The sequence below is a fragment of the Pongo abelii genome, chromosome 4 (genome assembly GCF_028885655.2).
Source record: "Pongo abelii isolate AG06213 chromosome 4, NHGRI_mPonAbe1-v2.0_pri, whole genome shotgun sequence".
Taxonomy (NCBI): Eukaryota; Metazoa; Chordata; class Mammalia; order Primates; family Hominidae; genus Pongo; species Pongo abelii.
In genome coordinates, this window is record NC_071989.2 from 122,541,258 (window position 1) to 122,566,487 (window position 25,230).

Here is a 25,230-nt window from a genome sequence, read left to right on the forward strand (position 1 = left end):
CTTGCTCAGGTTTCACTACCGATCTTACTTTGCTTAAAAAAGAGAGGTTATGGCCTGGCACTGTGGCTCACGCCTGTAATCCCAACACTTTGGGAGGCCGAGGCAGGTGGATCACCTGAGGTTGGGAGTTCGAGACCAGCCTGACCAACATGGAGAAACCCCCTCTCTACTAAAAATACGAAATTAGCCCAGGTGTGGTGGCACATGCCTGTAATCCCAGCTACTCAGGAGGCTGAGGCAGGAGAATCTCTTGAACGTGGGAGGCGGAGGTTGCGGTGAGCCAAGATTGCACCATTGCACTCTAGCCTGTGCAACAAGAGTGAAACTACATCTCAAAAAAAAAAAAAAAAAAAAAAAAAAAAGAGAGGTTATAGTACCATTAAATATATGTGGACACAAAAATGTTATATGTAATGGAATTTATGGTGACTTCGTTCCAGCCCTTACGCTTATGGTAAAAGAGTCCCTCTATTCTTAGTCTGAGGAGCTCCATTCCCTCTCCTTCATAAGGATCAGACTTATTTCTTAATTGACTTGATCAAAATGTGTTTACTTGCATACAGAGAAATTCACTAATATTTGAGCAACATATTTGAGATGCTTTGTAGAGTTGGATTATCTCTTCTAGACCAAACAGATTCGTGGAGTCAGGCTACGGGGCACTCTTCCTGGGATTCACATCTGGCAATTGATTACATCTCACATCTGCTCCTTAGGGATCAAGAGCATATGGATGGAAGTGACCTAGACACTCCTATGGAGAATGTAGAAATTTCTTCATTACCAAGACGAATATGGGAATTAAAGCTTAAGAGACCAAGATCTCTTATTATTAATGTTTTTATAAAATAAGTCATGGGATTGCCTAATAGAAGAAATAGAAGAAAACCACTCACTACCCTTCAAGAGAAAACCATTATGGTTGTAATTACTTATTTTCTCTTTATTCTTCTACCCTTCTGCTATTTGAGGAAGTACTGAGGACCTGAGGATTTACTATTGTAAAGGTCATGATAAACAATGGGATGATTTCTAAGTAGCTTTATACTTTCGGTTGAAGGTGGTAGTCAAGTAACATGGTTAGATCACAGTGTCTATCAGCTTTTGGACAGCACCAGCTAGTTTCTCAATGTCTCCAATTTTCCAATAAAGTAATTGTTTTACTTAGCGTTTACAAAGTTATTTTATCTTCCTAGACATATATATATATATATATATATATATATATATATATAAAACACACATCCTGCAAGCTATGAATTCTCCCACAACTATGAATATATATGATTGTTTCAAGAGTAAAAAATAGCCTTGTGGGTAAGGGTATCTTTCATCTTATACTAGAATTAAGGTTGCTCATTTGTTCTTTTTGCTTCTCTATTTCTGTAAAATTACAGTGACTCTTGGTGGCCTTTTGACTAGAGTATGGATGACTGGATTTTTTTGGCTTAATTATCTTTAAATATCGAGTAATATCTGTTCATTCCTAGGGATGCAGGTTGTTATTCAGTAAATGGTTCTCTAATAGTGATTTATAAACCACTAGACTTTGACAACATCTAGCATGACTCCCTCAACAAAACTGAGGACACTTCAGATATGAGTGATTTAGGTTTCTTCCGTCCCACTAGTAGTTCTATGTAAACAAAAGCAATGCGTAAAGCTTTTCGCAGTTCATAGCAATTTGAAAATCACTACGCTAATTAAATTTTAAAATTTTATTCAAGGAGCAAAAAAACAAGTCAAGTTCAGGACAGAAGCCTTTACACAGCCTTGCCTTTTCCTTAAGATTTGATAATAATCCTTTCCACGTTAAATTTGCCCTGTGCTGAGGAAATCTTAATTTAACATCACGTGGTGACTCCATCAGTTGTCAGTTAAACAGTTTGCATCCTGAAGAGCAATGACACTACCCTGTTAAGTCGGTAAGAGGGTGTTCCAAAACAGCACCAATTAGCTAGAGCTCATAAAAAAGAAATGATTGGTATGAAAGAATGCGAAACCTAAGGTCTCATTATACTCCTCTTCCTGTAACACCCTCTGTTTCCATTTGAGGATTTGTTTTCCCCTGCCAGTGTACATAGAAATCCTGCAAAACTGTTCTGAAGCCATTCCTTGGTGTTGAACGTTTGAGAATGTGCAAAACACTCAAGGATTTTTAAAAATGTCTTATACAATTTGACACTGGGTGTTTAATTTTGAAGAGGTTTTAACTTTCGAATTGCTTGCTTTTTGGTTCTTTCTGGTGTGTTCACTGAATCTCATCAAATAAAGCCCCAGTGAAGAGAGTGTATCTTTAAGTTCTTACAGTAGTTTCTATTTTGTGCAGAGCAGCTGGAGGAGATGGGCCTTTTCAGTCATAAGGCTAAATTCCCCACCAGTGTCCTTTCTTGGGGACCTTCACTTCCCCCCAAGAAATTTCATAAGTGGATCGCAAAAAAAATTTCTTAAATATGACAGCTGCCGTCTTCCGGGTACAGGAAAGTATAGCTGGAAGTTGTTGTGACCTTTTAGCACACAGCTCATGAACTCCACAATTTCACCCAATTTTTCTAAACTATCAGCACTTTTAATTGGCAGAGCTGCCCTTCCTATCTCTGAAGTACCTGCACTTACACCGGCACTGTTGCTAATCAGGAGATTTAAACCGAGGGATGACTCATTGTTGATGACCAGTTTTATGAGGTACTTCCTTCTTTCTGACCCTAAAAGTAGAAGAATGAGCTGAACAAGCAAATCACTATAAAGGAGGCTTGGGTTGCCCAGGCCCAGGCTTAATAACTGGGCTCAAACACCACAGACTCTCCCCTCTTTCCTTAGAATGAGGACATTTGAAATTGACCTCCACCCTTAGTAGCAAATATCAACTTGTATTTGAAGACACTTACAGGGCATTTTTGATAGAATTTGTCTTCAAAATTTCCTTGAATCTTATTTATTTTCATGACCTGAGGAAACCTTGCAAAACTCCAATGGGATATAATATTAAAGCAGAGTGCTTTATAAAATGTTATTTTCCAGAATTGATTGTTTCACATATTTTTATGAAAGAATAATTATGTCAGTCAAGTATAGTAAAAATGTTTTTATGGTTCTAGTACATGGAGTCAGTCAGCCCCACGGACAGAAAAACAGGCAGTGTGTTCAAGTATTTGTTTTACCTTCCTTTTGGAGGGCAAGCTGATTTGTGAAAGATCTTAAAGCTGTTTTATTTTTACATAAAAGCATGATTTTTTTTTCAAATTAACTATTTTGATAAATTTTAATTATAGGCTAATAGTCTATTTAGTCTAATAAACTGGCTATCAAACTGAATTTTGAACTTTTAGGAGCTATTATAAATCCCACAGGAGGATACTTTAAGCCTAGAATATTTTGAACATTAGTGTTTTCTATCAGAGCCATTCTCTGTAGTAGTAAAAATTCTGGAATTTGTTTAAAAAGTATAAATTTCGTTATTATGTTGAATCTTTTGAAGATGTCTTTTTCACAGTTGAAATAATCAAAACCTTTCCACAGTGTGCTATATGAAGGAATTTCTCTTTTTCATAGGCTTGTATCCTTGTTATTAAAGCTTGATGCCAAAATGGTTTTTCAAAATGATTCTTGGAAGTATTTGCAGGATCAGCATAAGTAGATGATTTAGGGTAAAAAATATGTCACATTTTAATTTTTCAAATATTATGTGATACATGATTTTGAGGGAAATGGGATACCTGAACTTCTTTTACATCCAAGGGCTCAACATGGCTTACAGTTTCTGTGCTCTAATGGAGAAGAATACAATGGAGAAAAGCACTACATTTCAGTTTTAACTTGGCAGCATCTAAGACTATCCACGTGTTGGGATTTCCCTAGAGGTACATAGGTAATAGTAACTAATCGTCATTTGTCTGTTCAGTTTGATCTGGCTTGGCTTAGGGTAGTAAACATTAACAACACTTGTCATTACCTTTTCTAAAGCAAAGTCCCTCTCCCTCTGCCCCCCTTAACTTATCCCTTTTTCTCTTTCAACATCTTCTCTGTTAGAAGGAAAGATGATAAACAAGCCAAGGGAAACCTAAACCTTTGCTTTTAATATATTGACTTCCTGAATACACTGTATTTTCTTCATTTTGTTATTAAATGCCCAAGCATCTTGAAGTGGCAGGTTAGTGATTTTGCTTAAGTTTTTTTCTAAGAAGATAAATGAAATGAGAGAAAAGTAACCAGGATACTTTTTCTGACTTTGGTGAAAGGAATATGACTCATCTTGTTAAATGCATACAGGGATCTTAATTTCAGAGAGTAACATATGTTAGTCCCAACTGTTTCTACATCGATTGTGGTGGTGACAAGCTTTGGAGAAAATGTTGTAAAATTGTACTTATTTCCATTCTTATTCACTTTATGAAACAGAATCGTCCTGGAAATAGACACTGGGTGGACAATAATATTATGCCATTACTTAAATTACTATAACCATGAATATGTTGGCAGGAATTTACCTTGAACCTAGAAAGCTTTTGGAAGTGAGCCAGCTTCATCTTGCATAACTCTAAAAATTAAAAAATAAAGGTTACTTTCATCAGATTCTCTTATGACTTATTAATCTAGGGAGGTATACGTTTATGGTTTTCTTCACTAAAATAAACAGTTAAGGGGTTTGTATTTGAACAAAAAGGTTTCGAAGTGGCTCTGGAGGTATAACTTAAAGGGGTAGAGTTAGGATAATGGAGTGAGGTATATAGATAATGGTTTTGATAATTACTAAATGATTGGATTAATTTCTTTTCCACTTTGCAACAGAGGTACTCATTTTTAATGCATGTCTTAGATGACACCCGGTGAGAAATGGGCCAGTAGCATAAAAGAATGGAGGCTGAGAATAAACACAAATAAAAATCCACTTTCCAAGGCTCTTGATTCCAGTGATTTTCCACTCCTGTTAGGATTTTGATTTCTTTCCAGAAAGATCTCAGCAGAGGCCACCTGCCAGGGGAGAACAGTATTCAACTTTTTATGCCAACTACCCTCTCATAGCTGTCTCTCTAGTAGTTAGGAACCCCTCAGGTTTTTATGACCTCTGCTTATTAAAGAACCATTGCTGCCCTGAACCACCAAGTTCCCGTAGAACCCAGTGATTGAAGAGTAGTACCTAGGAGCATATCTGCAAAAGGCTAGCCTGTGTTTGTCGAGCATACGCTATACCATACAGCAAGTAGCTGTATGGTGGTTATCATAGGTGGTCACTCATTTGGTCTCATCAGCCTGCTAGAACTCTTTAGACTTCACGGTGGATGTTTGAAAGTCAGTAAAATGGGTAGACATGCTTCCAAAGGCCATTCTGTTCTTTCATTAGTACCTAGATCTAAAATACCTCGCTTTCATTGTCTGCACGTGGCACAAAATGTCAAAATAACATCACACCCTCTGCCTTTACTTTCCTTGTTTATCATGTCTTGAATGTCTTCATAAGTCAGTCAAATGACTCTTATAAGAATTTTGACCCTCTTGTTTTAATAGAAGGTTTATGGAGTTCGTCATAGTCACTGCATATCCTCCTTTATCTAAAGCAGTGACTGTACCTTGGGATCACCTGGAGAGCTTTTAAAAAAATTCAGACACCTGGGTTTTATCCCTGACGATGAAGATTTGCTGTGAGGCACACAGTTCTCAGCACTAGGATTTTTACATACTTTCCAAGTGATTCTATAGTCAAGGTTAAAAACTACCAATTTAAAAGTTATACCAGTTACAAAATAGGAACAATGTTGATCATTTTGATAACCATATTGCTTGATTTTTAGACATTCATACTTTACTTTATCATATAAAATAGGTGAATTTGAATTTTCTGTCTTGCTTTGAAATACAGTGCTTCATAATGCATTGTGGCTATGGAATAATCACAAATAAGAATATACAGTCATCCCTTAGTATCCATGAGGGTTCAGTTCCAGAACCCCACTTCCTGCCATGAATACCAAAATTCACAGATGTTCAAGTCCTTTATAAAATAGTGTATCACTTGCATGTAACCTAGGTACATCCTCCTGTGTACTTTAATCTCTAGATTACTTATAATACTTAATACAATGTAAATGCTCTGCAAATAGTTGCTAAACAGTATTGTTATTGTTTAAAGAATAATTACAAAAGAAAACAGTCTATAATGTTCAGTACAGGTGCAACCATCCATTTTTTTACCGAAATATTTTCAATCCAGTTGAATCCATGTATACGGAACCCATGGATATAGAGATTCAACTGTATGTGATCCTAAATATAGATATTATGAGATGAAGTAAAGAGTAGGAAAAATATCAGTGCTAATCCAGGTTTATAACTGAATAATCATTTACTCTGCTTTAGTTGTCTCATCTCTAAAATCAGAGGGCTAAATGAGAATGTCTAAATACTTGGCAACCTCTTTCTCTCATCATGTGATCAGTAGCACTTTCTTTCTGAGGATACTGATTTCTTCATAGAACTAGATGGAGCAGGCTATTTAAGCCCTCTGGAAATATATTAAAGCAGTATTGGCTCATCATTGTGGCAATGTTTCCATGACTATAAGGATCAGGTCGTGTATTTATTTTCTCCTTTTCTCCTCAGTCTTGTCCCTCCTGCCAGATTTGTTGCAGCAACTCACTGAGTATAGCAACTCATTGGTCTATAACTGAATAGCTAAATCACATCTACTTTCTGTGCCTCTGTGCAGTGGACTCTGCCTGTGCCCTGCCGTTTACGTTGTTATCTGTTTGTTGAGACTAGCTGGGCAATGTCTATGGCTCTGTGGTCCTCTTCAGGGTTGAGATTCTATCTGGAGGTGTGACTTCCCTTTCACAGACCCCTGAGGTAGTTCCTCACATGCCCCCTTCCCTGCTGGGAGGTTCGCTGTGCCCAGGACTGATGAAGTGGCTGCAGCACCCTGACCTTGCCTGGGCCCTCCAATCGGTGCCCCAGCAAGTAGTTGCTGGTCTTTCAGCAAAGAAGACTCTCACAACTTGGAATGAGCACACCTTGATCACGGAGCGGGAGGACTGTAATTCTTAGAGTACCACACAGAGTCTCTTTTTCAAGAGATCAGAACAATTGTCTGCAATTCAAAAAGGAACACTGTTGGTTTTTTCAAAATGAAGATGACCCGTGCCTTTCCTAGTGTCATGTTAGTAAACCTGTAAAATAGTATAATGATCACCCCTTACCTTCAGTACTTCATCTATCTCTGTTGCCCAGGTTAAGATCACTGTGATCTTCCTGTTGTGCTTCCTCTTGTGTGTGTGGAACACTGAAACTGTGTATATGCTGAGATACTTTATTGTTTTTATTCCTGGTGCATTGCAGTTGATCACCTTGAAGGCCTGCTGATCGCCTCTTAAGATTAGAGGTTTATTCTGTATGGAAAAATCCTTATTTCTACCCCATATACATTTATGCTAATCTACTCATTTGTTATTTGTTCCTATTATAATTACAGGTATATAACCGATTTGCTCTGTTTTTTAAAAACTCTCCAAAAATTCACCAAGTTGCTTTTAGGCCGTTTATTTCTTAGAATGGAAATGTTTTTTCCAAATATGCTTTTGTTCTTAAAATATGTAAACTAAATTTTTAATCCCAGTTTAAGGCACATTGCTTACATTTGTTGATCACACATTTTCTGTAATACTTATTGAAGACAATGCTTTTAATCCTGAGAAACTTTTGCATTTGATGCAAAACATTTTCTGATGTGTCTGAGACAGAAAGTAGTAATGCTTTGAGTTTCTCTTCTCTCCTTGTTTTCAGGGTGCTGGTTGCACAGCCCTGGTGGTAGCTGTAGTGGCAAGGAAGCTAGAACTTACCAAAGCAGAAAAACACGTGCACAATTTCATGATGGATACTCAGCTGACTAAAAGAGTAAGTTACTATCCATATATCTTCAAAGAGAGAATATTATTGTGATTTTTTCAATGTTAGGAAATATGGTTTTTATTTTGACATCTGAAGCTGAAATGACATCGTTTGAAAGTATAGGCATTCTTGGAATCACTTCACATTTTGAGAACAGACTATTTCTAACTTTAGATCAGTTAGGAAGTAATTGGGCAGTCTTGGTATTTGGGTAAAGACGAGTCACATAAATGTTAGGTATGCCTACTTGTTTAGATTTCAGTATGGTATACGAGACCAATTATTGGATTGAATAGGAAGGAAAATACTATTAATGTAAAATAGTAATTTGATGGAAAGGTGATTGAAAAGGTTTTACTGAACTTCTAAGATCAAGTCACTGTTCTCAAGACAGGGTTGCAAAGACAAAAGAAACCACCACTAACTTTTAGAAGCTCAAGGTAGGGCCAGAAACAGGCTCTTTCCTTGACTTACAGGCCATAAAAGAGATGTTTAAAATAGTATACCATCCAGTTGGGCAATCGCTGTCTAATTATTAGCAGAAAAAACAGTAATCACAGTGTTTAAGAGCACTTTCTGTGCCAGGCACTGTTCCAAGTGTGCCATGTGTATAAACTCACTTCATCCTCATAACAGCTTTATGAGGGAAGTGCTATTATTCTGGCCATTTTATAAATGTGGAAACTAAGACACCAAGGGGTTAGGTAGAAAACTGCAAGAAGAGAAAGGTTTTTATTAGACTAAATTTTTAGCCTTTATTGATAGTCACTTAAGACAAATGCCACAGTCAAAAAATTATTTTATAGTAGAGTCATCTTGCTATGTAACTACTGCTCAATGTGGAATGCAATCAGGCTGTCACTGAAATAACAAAATACATTGTCAACTTGGTAACTTTACCCATAAATGAATCAATAGATATTTCAAGCATAGTTCCAACTTTCAGTGTTTTCACTCACTCTTGATTTTGGTTGTATATTTAAAAGTAATCTTGATTAATTTGGTTAATACTTCCCAACAGACCAGTCATTTTAATGCAAATATATATTTATATAGATTATACTTAGGAAATGAAAACATGAATTGCAGTTGCCTGCTCATGCTAAGTCTTACCTATCAGACGCTCCTGTGATACTTCATTGCAGTTAGTAGGTCCATGTTTATAGTAGATGATCAGAGCCTCCCAGGTTCAGATGCTACATTTTCAGCCTACATTTACCACTTTGGAATGTCTTCTACTCTCCGTGATTTACTCTCATTTTCCTCAAACTCCTAAATTTGTTCTCAAAACTTGTGAACATCCCTGTATGAGAGTGTGTAGGGAAAAAGGTCAACGAGGAGTTGAATAAAGGCTTGGGTTTCTTTTACTTTTTAAAGATCTGCTAGAGATAAAAATATGTGCATGTGAGATTAGTCTACATCAAATCCATAAATTGGAGCAGATGTTTTGTGTATTTCATCATGTGCGTGTTTGGTCCTTTCAGGGCTCTATGCTGGGACAGTTTGTGTTTAAGAGTCACAAGTTTTATAATATTCAAAAGAACACTTGCATTAAGACCCTTGTAATCCATATTATTTTACCATGAAGATTATACATTTCCTCAGGAATTAAGTTAATGCCACACTTAAGATATTAGGCAGAAAAATACCTTAAAATACCATGTCGCCCATATGTTTGCCTGTAAATCTTAACAGAAAAAAAAAAGTGACAGAATCACAAATAAGAAAGCCAAGTTAGCATGTTTGGGCAGACTTCTCCACGTTTCATAAGCAGATTTTAATTTCATCTTAAGAAAGAAGCATATAGTTTCTCTAAATATTACTTTGGAATATTGATATTCGATATCTTAATTATTAAAACATTTTAAGAGTTAGTTAGAAAAGACAAAGACTTTGAGTACAAAATTTACAGTATCACACTGCCATCTGCCACCTTTGATAAAAATTTTTTTATGAAGTTCACCGAGGTCAGCCAGTTTCATTTGGGACACATTCCAAGTTGGTTTTATAGTGCAGTTGCTGTATTCCAGGGCCTCTCAACCTTGGCACTTGTGACTTTTATTCTTTTTCATGTGGGACTGTCCTGTGTGTTCTGGATGTTTCTCACCATACTAGACTTCTGTACACTAGATGCCAGTAGCACTACCCCCAACTTGTAACAATCAGAAATCGCTCAAGAGACAAAATCACCTGCAGGAGAGAACCACCTTTTAATGTGCTGTTCCACAAGGATTTGACATCTTAGAAAGGACAGTCTCTCTTAAAAGATATTGAGTCTACTGAATATATTGTAATTTCCTTTTTTGGAATAACATATAAAAAATATACTGTATACTAAATATGGTTGGCATGCTGTGTTAAGGATCAAGAGCTAAAGTATCATATTCAAGTATTCCAAAGATTTTAAGCTTTTCCAATACTGACCACTCAGAAAATCAGATGAAATCTCAGATGCTTCCTGCTTGGCAGAAAAGTGCACGTGTGCTCGTGCTCGTGCTCATGGGTCCCCTAAAATCCAGTCAGAGGCCCCTTTAGAGAACTATGGATCCAGGATCTAGATCTATGGATTTTGGTGACCTTCCTTCAGTTTTTATGAATGAAAAGCATCTTCGTTGTAGCATTTTTTTTTTGACATGATCTTGAACTTACTATAGTCCAATTTACCAACTCTTGCCTTTATGGTTAATATTTTTTGTATCCTTATTAAGAAAAAAGTGAATTTTTTTTTGCCTGTCATATGGATTATCATATGAATTGAGATCAGCAATCCATTTGGAATTGGTTTTTCTTTATGGTGTGAGGATGGGGTCAAGGTGTAATGTTTTCATATGGCTGTCTAAATGGCCCAGCACCATTTATTAAAAAGGCCATTCTTCTCCACACCATTATGTGCCATAAATGCGAGTCTGCTCCTGGATTCCATTCTGTCCTTTTCATCAGCTTGCTAATCCTTGCACTAATACCACACTCTTATTACTTACTTCAACTTTATAATATTTAATTTGCTTTATAAAGGATCTTGAGTAATTATAGCACAACAATAGCATGCATTGTTTTTCTTTAAGTAGAAATGCAGCAGAATCTCTAAGCAAACATAATTAATCAGTGACTTTAGCAATGTTAAATATAAGATTGTTTTGTTTTATATCAACAACTAACAAATGAAAAACAAAATTAAAAAATATTTCAGTAAAAAAAAAAAAAAAAAGAAAAAAAGAAAAGCATCTTCCCAAACTGACAAAGTTTTCTGATGATGCTACAGCTTTTTTGTTGTAAGTTCTTGTATACTTTAAACTTCCTTCAGATAATGTTGCCTGAATTGTCAAGTTATTGCCTGTTGAAAGCTTTTTCATTAAGTACTGTTCTGATTTCAAATTCTACATTTTATATAATACTTATCATGCTTTAATAATTCTGTTATTTCATTACTACTTTTTAAAAGTAGAACTACCTTGCAGTATTTCTTGAGACCAGAGTCTCTTATAGGTCTGAGAAATATACTCTAGTAGGCTTGCTGACAGACCCATTTTTTTTTTTTTTTTTTTGAGACAGAGTTTTGCTCTTGTTGCCCAGGCTGCAGCGCAGTGGCATAATCTCAGCTCACTGCAACCTCCACCTCCTGGATTCTCCTGCCTCAGCCCCCCGAATAACTGGGATTACAGGCATGCACCACCATGCCCAGCTAATTTTTTGTATTTTTAGTAGAGACGGGGTTTCTCCATGTTGGTCAGGCTGGTCTTGAACTCCCAACCTCAGGTGATCCGCCTGCCTTAGCCTCCCAGAGTGCTGGGATTACAGGCATCAGCCACCATGTCTGGCCGACAGATCCATTTAATGACATCCAAGATGTCACTAAATAAAGATATAAATGTTAAAATGACACTAGAAGAAAACAAATTGCTGGTTTATGATACCCATTCCTTTATTACATATACTCAACAAGGTATAGGCAAATAATAGCCATTTTATAGTCCTCTCATTATTTTATACAAAGTCATCAACTTACTGAGTATCATTTACTTGGAACTTGATTCCATTTGCTTATTTATGGAAATTCCAAATGGACTCATATAAATGAGTATAAACTGTAAACTTTTAAAATAATTCTAAAATGCTGAATGATTTATGAATAATTAAAAGTAAATAGAGATCTAAAAACCATACCTAGTAACTAAGATACAAACTCAAGGTCACTATATATTGTTAGAGAAAAATACAACTATTCCCTGAAACACTATCTAGAAAGAAATCATTTTTTCTGATGGTTAACAGGAGTAATAGTCACAGATGTTCTGAAATCTGAATATGACTCTAAAGAAAAAACCAATATGAATGTTAAAAGATAGGCTATTCTCCCAGGAACAGATGTAACATTCCAAGTCTTCCAGTTTGTATCTTTAGTGAACTGAACAATTTCTATGAAAAATTATTCACTATGTACAGATTTTCAGGGGAACAATTTTATATAAAAGTTGTTTCTCTGTATGACTACATTAACCAAGTAAAATACTGTATTTGAAAGTAGAACACTATTTATTGTACATCAGCACTGAGAAGATTGTTTTGTCTAATCCTAAAAATTTACATGACATTCTGCAATTCAAAAATGGCCAACAGGTACAGGTATCCAGAATAAACTAATAAACTAATGATTTTGAAGTGAAAACATAATACCATTACCTTGTCTCCTAGTTTAGTAAGACAGGACCAGCTATTTAATAGATTTACAGTTTATCACCTTTCAGGGGCCATATATTTACCATGCTGTATCTTTTGAAAATATATTATTATTACTACTCATTCCATTCTGAGCAAACACGAAATCTTGTAGTTTGATCCCCAGAATACCTTTTTGGAAAGGAAACTTGAAAACAAGCAATTCCAAAACCCAGACATAATTTTTAAAGTTGCTAGATACCCCACAAAGGATAATTATACATATTAATGTCCACTGTGGGTGTTGTTAATCTGTTAAGAATTCTCAATCAGATCCATAATAAGAACACTATTATGCAGTTATATAATTTTGTTTCCTGTATGTCTCTTAACAAGGGAACAGAAATGCTAAAGGATTTATTTCACATTGTCCTTGGCTCACAGCCCAGGGGGTTAACACATGAAAATTAATCACTTGGCTATGCCCTGTTCCACAGCTACAACATTCACCCAGGCCTCATACACCTGACCTAAAGAAAAACTGGAGAGACAGGTTGGAGCATAAACAAATCTATCCCTGCTGCTGCAAGGGTGGCTGAGAGCATATGGCACCCTGGTGCATTCCCCTTGAATTGGCGAGGAGTGGAAGTGTTATGCTAAAAAAGCCTCTGAGAAAGCAGCAGGAGAAAAAAACAACAACAAAGAAATGGAAGTTGAAAATGAAGATCCAAAATAGCCTTTTAAACTATGTTGTCATTACCTATATGCTATAGGTTTGAACAAAGCAAAGTTTTAATGAAAAGAATGAATGAAAAAGAATGAACAAAACCTCCGACAATATGGAATTATATGAAGAGATCAAACATACAACTGATTGGGGTACCTGAAAGAGATGGGAAGTATGGTACCAAGTTGGAAAACATACTTCCGGATATCATCCAGGAGAATTTCCTCAGCCTAGCAAGACAGGCCAACATTCAAATTCAGGAAATGCAGAGATGCCCAGTAAGGTACTCCACAAGAAGGTCAACCCCCAAGACACAAAAGCATCAGATTCTCCAAGGTCAAACTGCAAGAAAAAAAGTTAAGGGAAGCCAGAGAGAAAGGCCAGATCACTTATGAAAGAAAACCCATCTGACTAACAGTAGACCTCTCAGCAGAAATCCTACAAGGCAGAAGAGACTGGGGGCCCATATTCAACATTCTTAAAGAATTTCCAACCTAGAATTTCATATCTGGCCAAACTAAGCTTCATAAGTGAAGAAGAAATAAGATCCTTTTCAGACAAGCAAGTGCTGAGGGAATTCATCACCACCAGGCCTGCCTTGCAAGAGCTCCTGAAGGAAGCACTAAATACGGAAAGGAAAAGCCGTTACCACCCACTACAAAAACATACCAAAGTACATAGACCACTGACACTATGAAGCAACCAAATAAGCAAGTCTGCAAGGTAACCAGCTAGCATCGTGATGACAGGATCAAATTCACACAAAGCAATAGTAACCTTAAATTTAAATAGGTGGCTAAATGCCCCAATTAAAAGACACAGAATGGCAAGCTGGATAAAGAGCCAAGACCCATCAGTGTGCTGTCTTCAAGAGACCCTCTCATGTGCAGACACACACATAGGCTCAAAATAAAGGGATGGAGGAAAATTTACCAACCAAATGGAAACTACAAAAAAAAAAGAAAAAAAAACAGGGGTTGAAATCCTAGTTCCTGACAAAACAGACTTCAAACCAACAAAGATTAAAAAAAGATGAAGAGCATTATATAATGGTAAAGGGTTCAATTCAACAAAAGAGTTAACTATTCTAAATATATATGTACCCAATTCAGGAACACCCAGATTCATAAAGCAAGTACTTAGAGACCTACAAAGAAACATTGACTTCCACACAATAATAGTAGGAGACTTTAATACCTCACTGTCAGTGTTAGATAATTGAGACAGAAAATTGTAACAGAGATATTCAGAACCTGAACTCAGCTTTGGATCAAGTGGACCTGATAGCAACAGAATACACATTGTTCTGATCGCCATGTGGCATTTAATGTAAAACTGATGACATAATCAGCAGTACAACACTCCTCAGCAAATGCAAAAGAACTGAAATCATAACAAACAGTCTCAGATCACAATGCAATCAAATTAGATCACAAGATCAAGAATTTTCAAGAAGTTCTTTGAAACTAAATGAGAACAAAAAGACAACGTAGCAGAATCTCTTGGATGCAGCTAAAGCAGTGTTAAGAAGGAAATTTATAGCACTAAATCCCCACACCAAAAAGCCAGAAAGATTTCAAGTTACAACCAAACATCTGGAGAACCAAGAACAAACAAACCCCAAAGATAGCAGAAGACAAGAAATAACCAAGATCAGAGCTGAACTGAAGGAGACAGAGACACAAATAACCCTTCAAAAAAAATCAACAAATCCAGGAGCTGGTTCTTTGAAGAAATTAAAATAGATAGACCACTAGATAGACAAAGAAGAAAAGAGCAAAGAGTCAAATAAACACTATCAGAAATGATAAGGGGGATATCACCACTGACCCCACAGAAATACAAACAACCATCAGAGAATGCTATTAAACACCTCTATGCACATAAACTAGAAAATCTAGAAGAAATGGATAAATTCCTGGACACATACACCCTCCTAAGACCGAACCAGGAAGAAATTGAAATCCTGAATAGACCAATAATGAGTTCTGAAATTGAGGCAGGAATAAATTGCTTAGGAACAGATGCATTCACAACTGAATTTTACCAGAGGTACAAAGAAGAGCTGGTGCCATTTCTACAGAAACTATCCCAAAAAATCACAAAGGAGGGACTGCTCCCTAACTCATTCTATGAGGCTAGCATCATCCTAATACCAAAACCTGGCAGAGATACAACAAAAAAAGAAAACTTCTAGTCAATATCCTTGGTGAACATTGATGAAAAAATCCTCAATAAAATACTGGCAAACCAAATTCAGCATCACATCAAAAGGCTTATCCACCATGATCGAGTTGGCTTCATCCCTGGGATGCAAGATTGGTTCAACATATGCAAATCAATAAATGTGATTCACCACAATAACAGAACTAAAGACAAAAACCACACAATTGTCTCCATAGATGCAGAAAAGGCCATCAAAAAAATTCAACATCCCTGCATGTTAAATGCTCTCAATAAACTAGGTACTGAAGGAACATACCTCCAAATAATAAGAGCCATCTATGACAAATCCACAGCCAGTATCATAATGGGCAAAAGCCAGAAGCATTCCCCTTGAAAACCAGCACAAAATAAGGATGCCCTCTCTCACCACTCCTATTCAACATAGTATGGGAAGTTCTGGCCAGGGTAATCAGGCAAGAGAAAAAAAGAAAGTATTCAAATAGGAAGAGAGGAAGTCAAATTACCTTTGCAGATGACATGATCCTATATCTAGAAAACCCCAACATCTCAGCCCAAAAGCTGCTTAAGCTGATAAGCAACTTCAGCAAAGCCTCAGGATACAAAATCAGTGTGCAAAAATCACTATAAGCAACTTCAGCAAAGCCTCAGGATACAAAATCAGTGTGCAAAAATTGCTAGCATTTCCTATACACCACCAACAGGCAAGCAGAGAGCCAAATCATGAATGAACTGCCATCCACAACTGCTACAAAAGAATAAAATACTTAGGAATACAGCTAACAAGGGAAGTGAAGGACCTCTTCAAGGAGAACTACAAACCACTGCTCAAAGAAATCAGAAAGGGACACAAACAAATTGGGAAACATTCCATGCTCATAGATAAGAATATCTTGAAAATAGCCATACTGCCCAAAGTAATTTAATAGTTTCAATGCTATTCCCATTAAACTACCATTGCCATTCTTCACAGAATTAGAAAAAAAACTATTTTAAAATTTACATGGAACCAAAAAAGAGTTGGAGTTGTCAAGACAATCCTAAGCAAAAAGAACAAAGCTGGAGGCATCATGCTACCCAACTTCAAACTATATTATAGGGCTACAGTAACTAAAATACTGTGGTAAACTGGTACAAAAACAGACACATAGACCAATGGAACAGAAATGAAGGCCACACACCTACAACCATCTGATCTTCAACAAACCTGACAAAAACAAGCAATGCAGAAAGGAGTCCCTATTTAATAAATGATGCTGGGAGATCTGGCTAGCTATATGCAGAAAATAGAAACTGGACCCCTTCCTTACAGCTTATACAAAATTAACCAAGGTGTATTAAAGACTTAAATGTAAAACCCAAAACTATAAAAACCCTAGGAGAATATCTGGGCAGTACCATTCAGGACATAGTCACAGGCAAAGATTTTATGACAGAAATGCCAAAAGCAATTGCAACAAGCAAAAATTGACAAATGGGATCTAATTAAAGTAAAGAGTTTCTGCACAGCAGAAGAAACTATTGACAAAGTGAACAGACAACCTATAGAATGAGAGAAAATGTTTGCAATCTGTCCATCTGACAAAGGTGTAATATCCAAAGTCTATAAGAACTTAAACAAATTTACAAGAAAAAAAAACATTAAAAAGTGGGCAAAGGACATGAACAGACACATCTTAAAAGAAAACATCCATGCAGCCAACAAAATTATGAAAAAATGCTCACCAACACTGGTCATTAGAGAAATGCAAATCAAAAACCACAATGAGATACCATCTCACACCCATCAGAATGGCCATTATTAAAAAGTCAAAAAACAACAGATGCTGGCCAGGTTGCAGAGAAAGAGGAATGCTTTTACACTGTTCGTGGGAGTATAAATTAATTCAACCATTGTGAAAGACATTAGGGACGACAATTAAGGACCTAGAGGCAGGAATACCATTTGACCCAGCAACCTCATTACTGGGTACATACCCAAAGGAATATAAATCATTCTATTATAAACATATATGCATGTGTATGTTCATTGCTGCACTAGTCACAATAGCAAAGACATGGAATCAACCTAAATGCCCATCAGTAATAGACTGGATAAAGAAAATGTGGTACATATATACCACAGAATAGTATACAGCCATAAAAAGGAACAAGGTCATCTCCTTTGCAGGGGCATGGATAGAGCTGGAATCCATTATCCTCATCAAACTAATGCAGGAACAGAAAATCAAACACTACATGTTCTGACTTATAAGTGACAGCTGAATGATGAGAATACATGGACACATGGTGGGAGGGAACAGCACACACTGAAACCTTTTGGAGGAGGGGGTGAGGGAGTGAGAGCATCAGGAAGACTAGCTAATGAACGCTGGGTTTAATAGCTGGGTGATGGAATGATCTGTGCAGCAAACCACCATGGCACCTGTTTACCTATATAACATACCTGCACATCCTGCAAATGTACCCCAGAATTTAAAATAAAATTTGAAGAAAAAAAAAACAACAAAAGTCTAGCAGCCTCAAGTGCTTTGGTGATCTGTAAAGTACTATTATACTTAAAAATATTTTGTGTCTTACTACCCTTGGTTTTATTATTTTATAATTAACTGTGAGTCACAATATAATATCTCCTGGCCTGTATACCTATGAAAGTTGTTAAGGAATCTGGGTAAGTACTACCACTACCAATAATATAGTAGTAGTAGTTCTTTCTTTTTTTTGAGAGACGGAGTCGCTTTGTCACCCAGGCTGGAGCACAACAGCGCAATCTCGGCTCACTGCAACCTCCACCTCCTGGGTTCAAGCGATTCTCCTGCCTCAGCCTCCCAAGTAGCTGGGACTACAGGCATGCTCAACCACGCCCATCTAATTTTGTATTTTTAGTAGAGATGGGGTTCCACTAGATGTTGGCCACGCTGGTCAAAAACTCCTGACCTCAAGTGAGCCACTCATCTCGGCCTCCCTAAGTGCTGGGATTACAAACGTGAGCCACAGCGCCCAGCCAGTTGTAGTATATCTTTTAGAGCCTTTGCTTTTTCAAATTATTATAAAAATTATTGATATGTCTTCTAACATTTTTCTGACAGACTTTGATTACAGTTGATTACTAGTGAGGCAGAGCAAATGTTCTTATTTTTTAACAGTGTGTGTGTGTGTGTGTGTGTGTGTAAAGATGTTCCTGTTAATAAAGATCCTTCCCCCCACTTTCCTTATTTTTTGATCAACAGAAAATGACTTTTATTTCATAGGTCTTTTGGCCTGTTTATTGGCTATAGAATTATACCTACTAAATGTTTGATGGACATCTGTAAATCCTCTCATACCACTTATCACAGTATCTAGCATGTAGTAGAGATTCAGTACATAGGTTGAATTTATAAGTGGAAATGCATTGATCCATTTAGAGCTTAGGTCTCTGAATCTGTATACCCTTGTTATCAAGAGGGTCCTTTGGTTAACAAATATGTATTAGTGTGGTTCATGAGAAGAAGTTTTTATGTATAAATTATATGTGCTGTGGTGCCCAGTTAACACCATAGACATTTATTTAGTACGGGCTGTGCCTAAAGTACTGAGGTAGAGAGACACAAAGATTAGTGATATGACCCCTGAGAGTTTCTGAAAGCCCTGGAAAGGGGACAAAAGGGCATTCAAGTGTTACATAACTAGATGGTTATATGGCAGGGTTCTTGACTGAGGATACAAAGGAAACTTTCCCTCCAAAGTTGGGAGGGAGGTGAGGGATAGGAAATTACTTAATGGGTACAATGTATACTATTTGGGTGATTATTACACTAAAAGCCCAGGCTTCATTACTACACAATGTATTCATGCAGCAAAATTGCACTTACACTGCCTAAGTTTATATAAATTAAAAAAATGAATGCATAGACCTATTTCTCCCCATTTTTCCTGGAAGTTTACATATCACTTTCTTGTACCAATTCCCTGTTGTTCAAACGTGGAAAACACTGAGGTGCCTTTGACCCTGTCTTCTCACTGTCCTCTGTTCCTTTTCAACCCTAGATGGAAAGGAAGACCCTGCTATTAGAAACACATCTCAGTAATAGGCAGAGAGTGGGATTTTTATTCTGGGACGTATTGTTCTGTGGCTGCCATGTTGAAAAGTAGCAGTTAAATATGATGCCTTAGGAGGTTTGTTCCTGTATTTGACAACCTGTTAGGGAATTAGAAAGGGGATGGGATGTTTCAAAATAAATTCCTGTATTTCGAAGTTTTTAAAAGCATCTGCAGGGATTTCATTTTCAGATGAGGAATCATTTTCGTTTAAGCCCATCAGCTAAAATGAGTGCTTAGTGAATACAAAGCCTGTAACATAAGGCCTTGAGGGCATTACCCCCACTCCACTGAACTCTGAGATTAAGATTCTGTATTCCCCTTCAACCACTTTCTTCATATACCCAAGAGAAGGAATCATTTAAAATGCATCAATCACCTTCTTAAAAGTGTATTGACTTTAGAAATAATTTGGCATTTGCTGTTTGTAGATGGGAATACAAATTGAAATCAAGTGCTATGTTCTCCATTGAGCACTGCTGTGTTCCGTTGCTGTGTTTCTGACCCATTGGTTTTTACCCAGGGTTTTAACCTGGTTTTCCAGCTTCCTCACCAGGCAGGGATCTAGGCTTCTCTTCTATGCCTTTGACTGGTAAAATCAGAGAGAGAGCCTCCATCAGGGCCCCTTGCCAATCTTCCAGGTATCTACAGTTGCTTAGAGATCTGAGACTCTCTCTTTCCTCACAGGGAAAGGCTGTTCCAACCCCAGGGACTGCTGGCCAGTCACTTCCCACTCCTCTCTCCTTAAAAGCAAGGTCCTCAAATAACAACTACTCATGCTGTACCCATTTCCTTACCTTTGAAAGGACATGAGGATCAGATGAAAAAAGCTTCTGAAAGGTGGCTCTCCCGGCTGTCTGAGGAAGTGGAAGTATGAAGATGGATCCAAGAATTTACTTGAACTCCTTTTAACTTCACTGTGGATGGTGGTAGTGTTACTTATACGCAGTGCTGGCACTTGGCTTCTGTGTCAATCATTTTTGTTGGTTTGAGGATTCTCTCCATGCACAGAATCTAATGGATATCCAAAGGCAGCGCATTACGAACCAGAGTCACTCCTAAAAGAAGCTTTACTGTAAAAAGACCATTTTCTTAAAATGAGTTCTAGAAATATAATTTTGCTCAAAAAGAAAACTTTTTCGCTCCATGAAAAAGATTCACCATCAGTTACCAAACCTGACGTTTTCTTTGCTAAAGTGAAAAATATAAATACAAACTTGGGCCCATAGTTTAGTGTAATTCTAAAGCTCATCCTTATTGTAAATCTAATGATTGAGAGAACTTTAATATTCATTATTTCTAACTTTCTGGTGTTCCAGAAAACTGCAGTCCTATGAGGTTAGCTGATCACTTCAACCTGACTTGGTTAGTGCAAAGTCAAGTACTTAGAACCCAGTTATCAATCTCAGCTCATTGTTTTGTCTTCCCCACTACATTGCCTTTCTTAAAAAGTTATCTTCCTCCACCTAGCACCCCAGTAACCTGTGGCTCTCTTTGTGAAATATCCTTTATCCATCACTCAAAAGAATTAAATGGAACAACTTCTTATAGTAAGTAATCCAAAAGCCCAAGTGAAAGCTGTGGGTCATCAGATCCCATAGTGTGAGCAAGGAAGAAGACAGAATCTGCCCTTGCTGGCCCTTTATCAGCTCCCAGGATTTGTTGAAGACTTTCATCAAGAAAGCAAGTGACTAGATTAAGTATCCATGCCTTTCATCAGCTGCTGTAGGTCTTGGCAGTGTTACTGCAATGCTTTCACCCTTTTCATTTGTCCCATCCATTTGAAATGCAGTGTACTTAAATTTCCAACAAAATCATAACATAGACTCTGTCAGTTAATTAAAGTATACTAACAAGCATACAAATTGCTAAGTCATTCGGGGAGGCTATCAGTACTGGGTGTACTTATACATTCAGCACTGGAAACATGCCCTTCCAGTAGTGCACAGCCAGAAATACCAAGCAGGCTTGCAAAGGACAAGATTAACCTTGGCCTCATGGCATTTTGTCTTTCTGCAGGGAAAGGAAGATCATAGAGACAACAATTGCAATACACGGTGGAGACCTCAACACCTCTTGATTAAAAAAAAAAAAAAAAAAATAGTTTAATAAAAAAGAAGTTTCCTGAAGGAGTAGGATAGAATTTACCACAGAAAGAAAGTGGTAGTATCTCCCTTTTCAATTTAAGTGTTGTTCCCAGGCAGATACAAGTACTTCTGAAAATGCGTAGATTGAAGAAAAATGGTATTTGGAGTCATAGTTACTAAATGAAGCTACAGCTCACCATTATCCTTGAGATGAAGACTATGACCCCCAGCAAAGTTACAAAGGATTCTGCTCTGGAATTGAGCAACTGCTTTGTTTGTTCTCTTAACAGGTAAAAAATGCAGCTGCCAATGTACTCAGGGAAACATGGCTAATTTACAAAAATACAAAGCTAGTGAAAAAGATAGATCATGCAAAAGTAAGAAAACATCAACGAAAATTCCTGCAAGCTATTCATCAGTAAGTATCATTTTTCATTTTTATCCTGTTGTTGTGTCCTTGGCTTTCAATTTTTGCACTTGTTTATTCTTGTTTCATAAGGAAGGAAAAAAGAAAACATTGTCATTTTGTTCCCAGAAGATGTTATCTGGCAATCTAATCATTCCAGAATAAGATCCTGAGAATAACCTCAGTTCCTTTAATGATTAAAAATCACTTATTAGTACTAGAATATTTATTAAAATATCTTCTCAGTTTCTTTTTAGAATAACTTCTGCTGAAATTGTATTTCTTAATTTGACCTATTTATTCAGATAGTTTGCTCTAGGATATTTTCAGCTTTATTTTCTAAACATAGCTTCAAACATATTTATATGAATGTAGTGCATATAACTGATTTAATACTTGAATTTTAAATTAGTTTTTAATCAGAATTTTGGCTGTGTTCATTTAAAATTTTCTAGTTTGTGTAGACCTTTTATTCTCTTATCATTATTTTAACTTTATCCGGACCACTATTATTGTTTAAGTCCTTCGTGCTGTTCCATTGTTATATAATTAGCATAGACTTTTAAAGTAACAATCTGTGTCTAGTAAGATGCACTGATAATTTGAAAGCACAGGATCTTTCTCCTCCAGGCTGGCAGCATCCTTACTGTAAGTATTATTCATGTGGGTATCGATTGTGATGCCATGCAGACTTGCTCTTAATACCATTTCTGTATGGAGAAGAGCAGATATGGTCACATTTGTGGCTCAGAAAAGTAGCTTTCCTTATGAAACCTACCAGGGTAATAATGGAAAGGTGGGTAAATACAAGATGCTTTGGCTATCCAATGAGATTTGTCTCTCAGAGCCAACTAGTATAACAGACAAGAAAACTCAGAGGCTGCAATTTTTATTTTGCATGTTCAGGTAATTCATATGTAATATGGTGCCACTAACATTCTATAGGAAATTACTAAGCATTCATCTTCTACCCTAGAATACAAAACGTGTCCACTGAACTGCCCTGCTTAAATAGGTATCACTGAAAATGTAGAATATGTAATTATGGACAGATTCATACTTCCATAGACATTAAAACTCAAGTATCCTGAGATTTATAGTAGAGGCAGGCTCTGCACGTATGGTACAGTATCTGGCCTTCATTGCTACTCACTCATGCTCTTTCGCCAGCTTTACTAACACACTTTCCTAAGATAGTGATGCTATTTCCTCTGTAGCTCAGTGACTTGACACACCCCTATGCTTTTTCTCCCTTTGTAAGGAAAACACAAGGCTAGAGTTTTCAAATAATACTCTTAAAATAAGGAAAAACACAGAAAGGAACATTATATTCCATCCGGCTCACGAGAGGGACCTTGCTCCCTAGACTTACAGTTACCCTTATAACCCACAACTACCATCCAGGAGCCCTTGCCTAGAAATCTTGATTCCTTGAAATTTAGATTGAAGAGAATGAGAACCCTCCCTGCCTCCCCACCCAGAGATGCTGAGCTTTCGCCTCTGTGTTCCTCACCCTATTTTCCTGTGGAACAGGCATCTTCCTCAAGGGACTCACCTCGCACAACTCTCCTATTAGAGTGGTCTTCCCCTGCTAAAACCATACTACCCAGTAACCCCAACACATTCATACAGGAGGTCCAGAGGCCATACCATGCATGGCAAAATCATTTTTTGTACCTTTAATATTTTGATATTAACCTATATTTAGTATGTTAAAAAGAAACCTTACCTTGGTGCATGTGAGGAGATACGTATGTCCAGGGTGGAAGGGTGTGAGATGACAAGGCAGTGAGCAAGTGTGGTCGGTCTATGTGTTGAGCAGCCACACATCCCATTGCCTCCAGGATCTTATCTGGGTCCTTTCCTGTCAGTCAGACCTATCAAATGGATAATTACATGTGATTTACCTTTAATAAATTTTCATATAATAACAAATCCAAGAAAATGCTGTGATAGTTTTTATAATACGGTTCTGTAGCCATGTGCAGTGGGGATTTGTAGTACATCTTGTAATATAAGACTCTTCTGGACTATTACGTTCAGAATACATTCACATTCAAAAGCCTGGGGGAGAATTTAGAGGTTTTTACTGTAAAATGCTTTCAGCTTTGCCGTAGGTTATTACGTTTTTACATTAAAACATTAGAAAAAAAGTATTTGGGGAAGTTTGAAAACTTTCCCTAAGCAAGTTGCAAATGCACCCTACAAGGCATGTCGGCCCTTTCTTAAGAGTGGGTACTGTGGAGTCGCTTGCACGGGGTCTCTTAGCATATTGTGTTTGGATAGAGTGACAGAGGAAGCTACTTGTGATTTTTCTGCTTCCGTCAGACATTTCTTATTCTGTTTCTTCTGCAGCAATGTGTACTTCTAAAGTGGATAAGCTTCAGGCAACTCAGAAATGCTCTGAATTGCTTTATAAATTCATCTAGGGGTTACCGGGTTTCCGTTACAGTGGGGGACATTTATACTTTTAAAAGTGTAACTGAGTACGTTTATTTATACAAGCTTTGTTTGGCTAGATCATTCTAATCATGCATACTTACCTTTCATTTTAGCTTAGTGTTGGAAGTTAGGGAGTGAAGTCATAGGGGAAGCACACAGGGCTCGATTCCTAAGGGCAAGGCTTCCATTGCCCACTGTGCAGATCCAGTGAGACCCTCGGCCTTATCTGTCGGCACTGGGTACAATCAGACCTTACTAGCTGAAGAAAAATGTTAAAATTCATTCGATAGATCACTCCTGGCCTCTCCTACTCTCTGATTTGTCCTGAGCACTTTTTCAGCAGCTCTCTGCTTCTACCAGTCCATGCTATCTCAACTCTGTTTCTCTTTTCCAAACTTCATAGCCTCTCTAGTCTCTGCTGAACTGTCCAGGCCTGTGCCCTCTTTTCAGTAATTGTCTTTTTGGATTGTCACTTAGTGTCATGAAGTGTTCTCTTTCTCTAACTTTTAACCCTTTTTCTGATAGCAACTTTACCTTTAAAGTTTATCATTCTTTTATCTCAACTATGGACCAACATAAATTTGTTTCAGAGCCAAGAAATCCAATCTACTTGATTTGTATATCATGAGAGTTGGATTACCTGCCTTTCAGAAACCCCAGGCTTCTGAGTTGTCCTAATTTGGAAAAGATGTACCCCCACAAAAAAAATTATAATGCCTTTGTTTCAAATATTGTTCTTTTAACCATATCACATTCATATTAGGCAAAAA

At 37.1% G+C, this 25,230-nt stretch overlaps 1 protein-coding gene across 3 annotated transcripts in view; it reads left to right on the forward strand.

Moving 5' to 3' along the window:
• The window catches only part of KCNN2 (potassium calcium-activated channel subfamily N member 2), a 139,546-nt gene that overhangs the window by 108,163 nt on the left and 6,153 nt on the right, over positions 1–25,230 (forward strand). For all 3 annotated transcript variants that reach the window (XM_024246638.3, XM_054555032.2, NM_001131645.2), the window contains 2 exon segments: positions 7,774–7,884; positions 21,903–22,030. In XM_024246638.3, coding sequence (XP_024102406.2) covers positions 7,774–7,884; positions 21,903–22,030 — 239 coding nt within the window.